Source organism: Zerene cesonia, chromosome 20 (assembly GCF_012273895.1).
Source record: "Zerene cesonia ecotype Mississippi chromosome 20, Zerene_cesonia_1.1, whole genome shotgun sequence".
Taxonomy (NCBI): domain Eukaryota; kingdom Metazoa; phylum Arthropoda; class Insecta; order Lepidoptera; family Pieridae; genus Zerene; species Zerene cesonia.
In genome coordinates, this window is record NC_052121.1 from 7411558 (window position 1) to 7421756 (window position 10199).

At 32.4% G+C, this 10199-nt stretch overlaps 1 protein-coding gene across 1 annotated transcript; it reads left to right on the forward strand.

Moving 5' to 3' along the window:
• The first annotated feature begins 524 nt into the window (after positions 1-524).
• Positions 525-2937, forward strand: LOC119835268 (dynein light chain Tctex-type protein 2B-like). Its single transcript, XM_038359994.1, has 3 exons — positions 525-701; positions 1994-2140; positions 2701-2937. Exons 1-3 carry the CDS (start codon positions 525-527, stop codon positions 2935-2937), a joined length of 561 nt encoding a protein of 186 aa, XP_038215922.1.
• Positions 2938-10199: the final 7262 nt, after the last annotated feature.

A 10199-nucleotide genomic window follows, 5' to 3' on the forward strand; every position in this document is an offset into this window, starting at 1 on the left:
TCCAGGATCGCAATAATTTCTTTATCGGATCATGTTTTGTTCAGTTGCTCTATCCTTTACTAACACTGAACATAAATTATACCACAATTATTTGATAAGCTTTAATTTCCTATGTAATTATAGTGTACTGTGTGCAGTACTATAAGTGCTTATAAAACTCTCAAACCGATTGATTAAAACATAGATTTAACTACACAAAGCCACACCAGCAACTAGCAATTGATTTATCGAACGACCATTAGAACTAACGATATAGCTAATAAAAACAACAGCAATCAATCCACTATACGTTATTGATGACCTACTGCGAGTGGAGATAAGGGCGAGGTGATAGCTGGACCTTTTATCGTTAGCCTCTTGTATAATATAAAAACTACGCCGAAACAATTTCGTAGAAAAATGGAACGTCAATATTGTCAGAATATTGTCAGGAGAAAACCTTCTACGGCGTAATCAGATTTTATTATAGAGTTTTACCTTGTTATTTATATCTATAGGTATATAACCACTGGGAAATTATAAAAATGGGTGACCCTGAAGGTAAAAAGAGCAAGGTGTCGATGCTAGAGGTTAAGAGTCGTTCAAATACTCGATCAATGGTGGGCTTTGGGCCCAAATCTATGAGCAGATTGAAGGTCCGCAGACAGTCGTATGGCTTTGGTGGCGTCCCCGGTATAAGACCAGTTGAGAGAACCTCAAATGTATGTATGTTTAATCACACTATCACACTAATATTATAAATGTGAAAGTTTGTTTATTTGGATGTTTGTCCGTCAATCACACTGAAAGTACTGAACGGTATTGGTGAAATTTAATATACAGACAGGGTATGTGCTGACTTGGGTGAAGGGATACTTTTATATTTTATTATAGGATTTTTATCCCGAAATTAAATGCTCCTTTAAGATTAAACAGGAATCTTGATATCCAGGAGGAGCCGAGACGAGCGTAAAGTATATAATAAATGCAGAATTTAACTGTAATAGGTGATACGCCAGTTATTGTTGTATCATTTTTTAACTCGCCGTTTCGAGAACATTCCAGCATGTTCACTTAGTCAAAGGGAAGCAAATAAATGAAATTATTGATTTATTATGATATGTATTTCTCCATATAAATAACGACTATTTTTGTTTTTTATTTCAAGTCGAGATGAATTAACAAAACGGGTAAATGTGAAATCCTTTATTTGTACGCTTTCCCTGTAGTAAAAAAACAAGGGCGGTATGTAGGACAACAGTAAGTGAAACTACGGGTCACCGAATGTTAAATGACAACCCACGCCCTCATAAGTTCATAGTTTTATCTACCCTCCCCTTAAGCTATTGTTATAAACCAGATATATGCATATAAATGTAGGTTGCTTGTTTATTTATGTCTGATGGCAACTCACTTTCTTAGAAAAATATAAATATTGTGAGCTTTTACAATACGAAACGAAGCGTATTTACCTGATCCGCGTATTGTATATGTAGTTTTAATGATATCTCAGTATTTCTTTCCACTGACTATGGCTAAGCTATAGCTATTCTAATATATTCGAATGTATTTACCACAGCCAAAATTATTCAACTAAAAGCAATCTTCTGGGACTTGTCTCGTCACCAGTATACATAATAAATATTGTCTAAATTTAATGAAAAATAAAATTAATCGTAAAATTGGCCATAGCCGGGATATAACTCTAAGTTTAAGAACGAACTGACGTTAAATTCTAGTTTTCACAGTTCACTTTTCTTTTAAACTAGCTGTAATCCTCTTTACCACTCTGTTCATAAAAAAAACAGTTGTATACTTAGGGTTAGACAGACAATCAAAAAGCGGACAGCGACTTTATTTTCTATATAGTGATATTTAACCTGAGTATTTATTACTGTATTTATGTCAGTATCTTGATATTCTCCAAATCATTTATAATTTCTTTTAAATTGTTTTTATATTTAGCATTTATGAAATAATATGTTTGACACAGTTTATAACTTGTCTATAACAGATTGCGATAGAATTCAAGCGCCCAGTTTTGATGTATTTTCCGACATATCAACTGACCTCAAGCTATCCCTTCCACTTACCTACCGTTCGGAAGGAAATAGATGCATTGCTTGATGAACATTTCACTGATCACAAATATAATGTTCAAGTAAGTAAGTAAATGAAACAATATAATAGTTATTTGCATGTTAATAATGATTCACATGCTTTATTATACGTCTAAACCCTCTCCAAGGTTTCGTTGATAAAATTTATCCAGGCATTCATCCATTCAGACGTAATATAACAGGAAAGTACCAGGATGAGTGAACTATGCTCGGAAATTTCTAAATATGAATAGTAGCTAGATCGAGTTATAATCTCCGATAAACCCCGCATGATAAACTTCATGAAAATCGTTAGAGCTGTTTCCGAGCTTCACATATGTATACTGTATATATAATAATTGTTCTTTTAAAGGTATGAGATAAGATTAGATAACAGAGACTCACATTTATATTGAAAGTTCTAATTTGACTAATTAAGCGAAATGTTCATTAAATTTGAAGAAAAACTTCATAATTTTATTTTATGAAGTTTCAATATCGAACAAAGAAATTCTTTATCAATCTCATCAATTTTCATCCAGTATTCCAAAGTTTAAATTGCGACTCAACTCAAATCATCCTTGTTTCTGCCTTTCTAAGAATAAAACATACCATTTCCCAGGAATCTCCATCCCTAGCTCTACGATTAGCTGGGGAATTGATGCGTAAGTTGAAAGCAATACAGTTCAATAGATACCGGATTATCACCGTCGTGACCATCGGCCAGAAACGGGCTCAGAGCTATAACAACGCGATTTCCTTCTTGTGGGACCACGAGAGGGATAATTACGTGGACGTGCAGAGGGAAGTGAATTCCGCATTTATTCAGGTCACTGTGTTCGGGGTGTATTTGGATTGAATATATAGCGTGAATGGTAGGCTAAATTAGTTAAACTTTTTCATATATGCAATCAAACTATTTGATTATGTAATTCATCAATCATCAGTTCTATATATTCGTAATCTTGTTATATAAAAACAAATGAATTTAATAAGCGACGCAATTGTGGAACGTTCATAATTGCATAGATTTGATTAGTTTTTTTAATTTTTCTTTACTTAAACTACGATTACGATTATTGAATGGTAAATTAGTATTAATCACAATTAAATGGCGACATTGATATTCTTGCATTTAGTTTTTATTACAACTGTCGTGACATTTTCCACCCGTCGTGTATAATACAATCAGATATAAAAACAACGATGATATAAGTTTCCAAATAACTTCTGACAGCGTTGGCTTGATAAACCGGAGATTATATCCGCTGGCTAAGTATGATGGAAAATATTGAGCTTATGAGATACGAAGTAGCAATATTTCTTAGATATTTTTTCTCCGACACTAATCCTGAGAGCGCCATGTTTGATTATGCTTATGTACATATGATAATATTTTCGAAAGAGTGACGCTGGAGTATTTGCTGGTGAATAATGACGTAATTTTTGGTCTTCTGCATGATTCATTGATTAAAGACATATAGATGTCGTTTAAGATTATATTGTTGATGTATTTCGTAATAATGTAAAAGTGTTTGACATTATGTTTCGCTGAACGATTAATTAAAACCTTTTTTTGTCAAAATATCATATTAAATTATGAGGAATCTTGTTCTTTAAAGTAATTAGTAGTAAAGTTAATATTCATGTTTTTAAATAATGATTTTGGATATGAATTAGAAAAAAGGCCTTGAAGATTTTATTTTTTAAATAAACGATTTAAAAATTATTACATATATTACACATATTTATATTTAAATAATATTAAGATTGATCTTTAACATGATATCCATTGAGTATAGAATATAGTTTTATTAGACAGAAATTTAATAATAGATATTTTGCAATTATAATCAATTTATTCACCTATACGAAAGATTATACAGAATCAAATATGAATATAAATAAAATGGGTATTATGGCATTCGTAAATAAGACAAATTTTGAAAGAATAGAAAAAGTTTGATCACGAGGCGGGTTTCGAACCCGCGTTTTTTGTCAAACCGTAGCAAAGCGTAGCCTCTCGGCCACCCGTGATCCCGCCACAGTAAGCGAATTTCTTCTACTTTTTCGGTTTTATATACCTAAGCCCACGCCATCTATGACGCTAGGCGTTGCTACGGTTTGGCAAAAAACGCGCGTTCGAATCCCGCCTCGTGATCAAATTTTTTCTATTCTTAAAAATTTGCCATTTATAAAGCATTTCAATGCTATAAAACAAAAAATTAGATGTAAAGAAATTTATTCAATCACTTAATTGTTCTTTATTTTATTAATGTATCAAAATACAGTAGAAGAGTTGACATAGCTCTATGACAGTCTACAATGCATTTTGTTAGCCAAGATTCTGCGAACAATGCATTCATTAAAATTTTGCCAAGCCAAAGATGTTTGACTCCATGATAGTCACGTTTGAAACAAACTTCGGGAAAGTTCTGCGGTTCCATCCTTTGGTCCTTAGCGAAAGTTTTCACCCGCATAAGTCCAACACGGGGACTAAAACCCGTCTATGAATTTCGTACCTCTGTATTCTTAAAGGAACTTCGAATCGGATAGTATATTTCACAATTAGTTTCATTCTCGATAACCAATATGATATTCAAATTTGTTTTATTTTGCATTTGGAATGATCCGACTAATATTATAAATGCGAAAGTTTGTAAGGATGTGTGTGTGTTTGTTGGTCTTTCACGCAAAAACTATTAAACCGATTGCAATGAAATTTGGTACGTATATAGCTGGACAACTGGAATAACATATAGGCGACTTTTTATCCTGATATTCCTACGGGATACGGACTTACGCTGGAGAAACTGCTGGGCGCAGCTAGTACGAAATAAAGCTAACATGTTCATAATAAAAACTTCTTTTTTAAACGTTTATCATTTTTCTAAACGAAAACGAAACCTATCAAATTGTACAAATGTGTAGGTATATAAGCAATTGCCCCTGCAGTCTCTATTCTATTACAACCCTGGTCCGCTGGGATGAAAAATTCGTCACAACTGGGGAGAGATCACTCGTAAAACCGACGGTTCCCTGTACGATCTATATATAAGTCTTAAAGCATTAACTTTGATCGTAGTTTTCATCCGTTATAATCTTCTGTTAGAAAAATAACACACACCAATACTGACATGCTGTTGAATTAATTTTTTTTGCAGATAACGGATATATGAAGACCACTCTCACTTTGTTCACGAAAAAGTGAAGTGAGGCGTTATTTATGACGGATACAGGTATACCTTGCGCGGCCAATAATTTATTTTATACGTTTGACCTTTGCTGGGGCACTTGCCCCCCCTTTTTTTCGTTGGGAAATGCTTTAACAGATCCTCCTCTGCAATTTTACTGCATGAGACGGTATGTGGGACTCGCCGAAGTCATACCCACTAAAACCTAACGTTGACCGCCATCCACTTTTGACGGTAGAGGTTAACAGCCAGGCCTTATACGCCCAAGGGACACTTCCTCTAGTTCGGCTCTAAGCGAAAGGCTAAAATCGCAGGACCGCAAGTGCCTTTAGTAGCAGAAATTTGAATATTGTTTTCAAATAATAAGTTTTCCTCCCCTTCTCTGGCGTGTATCATCTGTGTTGTCAGTCTGAATAATGTATTGTCAGAGACGTTGACAGCTGTCAAGCACTAACAAGCATCAGCCTACTTGTATACTTTACTGTGTTACAAAATTTGTATTACAATATAATGAATTTATCTCCACCAAAAAAAAAAGGTTTTTATATACTTAAAGCCTTACGCCAATAAACCATACATTCATATACCAATAGTAAGGCAAACTAATCGATATAAGAATGTAGACCAAACTATTTCAAAAAGAAACGTCGTTAACTGCTACACATGTACCACGAAACAGGCAACATTAAGAGGTGTCGAGCCATGGCCGACTTTGAAAGAAATATTTTAAAGATACTGGTAGAATATTCGCTTACTAACGCAGCATTGCTTGATACAGGCTGTTTATATTTTATATCTCGTTGGCCTTTATTTTCCATAATATCTACGCATTATTATAGTCATATGTTAAAGGAACCGAGGCATTAAAATTATAATATTGTTTAGAATGACCTTGAGTTCAAATACCCATTCTAACATTACAAGCAATAAAATTTAATGGGCTAACTACGCAAACACTTATTGATAAGATTTTATTAGCTCTCAGGTGATCAAGCCTTTTTGCATACGTGTGTATTCGAGAGCACGTTTTTCAGAGTTTCAAATTTTTAACACCACTTATGCCCTAAGCTTCGTGTGATATCGACGTTTGTAAATGTGTTTGTTTTAATTTAGTTTAAGTTTATATGAGTAGACGTTTAATAGCGGTGGTGTATTTGTATTGATTCTAATTTGTATTTTATAATTTAAACTTGGTTTGTAAATACAAATTTTGTCACTATAAAAAACAATATTTTATTAGGAAGGATCTCAGTTATATTGATATTGTAAATTTATAACAACCATTTTTGTCCCTTCAGATTTAAAGATAACACAGCGAGCACAAAATAAATCCACACATTGCAGACAGATTTAAAACACATTTAAAATTTACGAGAGAAACGAACGCTGAAACAAGAAATATCATCGTTGTAAATATAAAATCGCATCAAAATCTGAACAGGGTACATCTATAGAAGCAATCGTATTTGCATAGAAAATATACGAACTGAAACGATATGGCTAGACGTGGCACAGACATAATAATGAATTGTTAATATTTAAATCAGAATATAGCATTAAATACTAAATATGAAGATACCAATTACTTAGATATATAGATAGAGGGTAGATATTTTTTGCCATTACGTTTAATTAAGTCAAAGCAATACGACAAAAGTTTTGAAAATGACTTCTTTTTGTACTTCTTAATGCTCTAACCGAATTTTGATTTTAACAAATTTAACCAGTCGAGCCACACAGTTTTGTCTTCTTTAAAGTTATTATTCACCAATTGTTTTCTGCAATAATCGATGCTTCAACAAAACAAACAAAGTACTAATTTTATAACATTAGTTGACACTATTATATCTACTTCCAATTGTTTAAATACAAAGATAAATTGATTAAGTCTTAGATTCTAGTTCAATATGTCATGATTAATGTTGGAATTGTACAAATTTATTTATTAGCAGAGGTTTATACAAACGAATTTAATACATTATTTAACATCAAACACTCAATAATAAAAGACTAAGCAATAAAAGAAATCCTTTTAATAACAGGCAACACATGACGCACAAAGAAAGCATTTCAAGATTGTTCACTTAAATATTTATTATTCCGCCGTTCCGAGGGGAAAAGCTTCATTTTCCCGTACGTTGAATCGAAACAATTGTATTTTCGCTATCAAACTTTAATTTTATATTTCAATCTCTGTAGCGTTTCATATCAATGATGTGAAAGATCGCTTCGTTTTATCATTCAATAATGCATGCATGTTATCTATCTAATATATAAAATTCTTGTGTCAAAGTTTTCGTTGCCATACTCCTCCGAAACAGCTTGACCGATTTTGATGAAATTTTGTGCTTTTCCGGTATCTATGAGAATCGGCCAACATCTATTTTTCATACCACTAAATGATAAGAGTAAGGCAGAACAGCGTTTGCCGGGAGCTAGTAATAAATATAAGTACTTTTGTATTGCTGTGTGAGTAGATATTGTGAACTTTACTGTGTGTGACTTTTTTTTATCTAATTCTGACAATATAAAATCGGAAATTTTGAAAGAATAGAAAAAATTTGATCACGAGGCAGAAAAATTTTTTCTATTCTTTCAAAATTTCTAATTTATAAAGCATTTCAATGCTATAAAACTAAAAATTAAATATAAAATCGGTTAAGTTTTATCTAAAAAAATACATGAGCCTCGATTTATGACGATAGATATAACCAGTAAATGTTCATAACAAATAATCACTACATAGTACAAAACAAAGTCGCTTTTTCTGTCCCTATGTCACTAATCTTTAAAACTATGCAACGTTTTTTGACGGTTTTTTTTAAGATACAGTGATTCACGAGGAAGGTTTTTATTGTATAGTAACAACTATTGAACTACTCCGAATTTAGCATGTGCGAAGCCGCGGGCAAAAGCTAGTAATACTATCAGAATAAAATTGTAAGTTCAGTGTCAAGGTCATAGACAAAATTCAACCTCATATTATTGCATTCGTCACGAAACGAGAAGGAAATGCCGTACATTCGTATTATTTTTTTGAAACAATTACGAAATAACTGGCGTGCTATACGTAATAACAATGACTGGAATGGTATGAAAGATTTAATAAATAACGTTTGGTTGGCAGCTAAGTGTTAAATTAACTGTTTCTGTTATTAAATTTTTCAATAAAACCTCGATTTTTGGACAGGCAATTTGTTGGTATCCAAACTTTATATTTTTCAAAATTAACTCATTACTCAATTAAAAATTAATTAACAATGTCATCAAAATAATTTTTTATCAATATTATGATTTGGTTTACATTGAAATTAGGAAGCCCTTATATAAATGTGGTTAACATAACCTAAATTCGTGACACAAACATGACAATAAGGATTTACATTTATGGAAATAATGTATGTAAGTATGTACGCGAATCAAAAATAAATCTTCTAAAACATTTTTAAAGCTGGCAAGAATGTATAAAAGCCACATATTATATCCACTCAAAAGAAACATTCCTCTAAAGTCTAAATAAATGCCGTAAAACAATTATAAAAAGGCAACTCCAACGATGCCAACAAAATTTTACGAATGCAAAATATTCGCCGTTTTAGCAACGCTTTAAATTACCGTATTTTTAAGAGACTTTTAGCGAAAAGACAGTCAACATTTTAAGGTTCCCACGGAGACGAAAATTACTTTTGTAAATGTATTCAAGGAAAGTGGGACAAATTCAATGAAGTTTATCGACTGATGACTCCCAAAGCCCTTCTTATCGTACTGGGCTTTGTTATATGTCTCTTACAATAATAACTTTGGCACGAAATAATATTCTTCATTCTGTAGGTACATCTAGTATGAATACATTAAAGGTCCTTTAAAATTGTAGTAAATTCTTGCGTGTTTGGTGAAGGAGCGTTTTAAATCACTTTTCGGAACGACTACCTAATATTATTGAAAAAAAAAAGGAAAACTCAACCTTCAATTACAAGTAAAATGTTAAATACAAACTGAATTACAATAAGAATTATATTATTATGATATTATATTCGTGAAAGGGAAAAGGATATGGAATTTTAATAAACAGAGAACAACAGAGAAGATATAGAAATTCCATGTGCTTTTTAAATAATTTCTTAAAACTGTACTTGATTATCTAATATATAAAATTCTCGTGTCACAGTTTTCGTTGCCATACTCCTCCGAAACGGCTTGACCGATTTTGATGAAATTTTTTGTGCATATCGGGTAGGTCGGCCAACATCTATTTTTCATATACCTAAATGATAAGAGCAAGGCAGAACAACGTTTGCCGGGTGCAGCTAGTTTTTTTATATTTTTACAAACAACAACAGATATGAATAAATAAGTGAGTGAAAATAACGTGAAAACATAAATCCGTAAGGATGCAAGATCTGAGACATATTTGTTGACTTGGCTGTCTTTTATTGTTCTTGAGTAGACCTCAAATGAAGCAAGGAGGTTAACAAGAAAAAGTTCTCAAGACGCTTGCAACACATTGTCGTAAGCATTTTGTTTGTGCTCGATAAGAAAACGTGTTCAGTTTACACGGAAATGGTTTTGAAATCGTAATGTACACAAAGCCACGTGATGCCAAACGATAAGGCTTAGGTAACTATTTCATTACACCATACATTTTCTATGTATATACGTAGCATGTATAGGGTACATTGGAATCAATTTAATATTGTTAAGTTGAAAAGTGATAGCGTTATTATAACAATTTTATTATCTTTCTGTTAATTCCTGAAAACATACTCGATATTACGCCAGATTTTCTTTATTATGAGGACCTGATTTTTAAAAATGTCGCCGAGCTCTGATTCTCTTAAGATATTGAGGTTGATGATGAATAGAGTGGAGAGACAAGGATATAGTTTTTCTTAACACTAACTCTTCGAAACAAAAGTAACATAGGTTA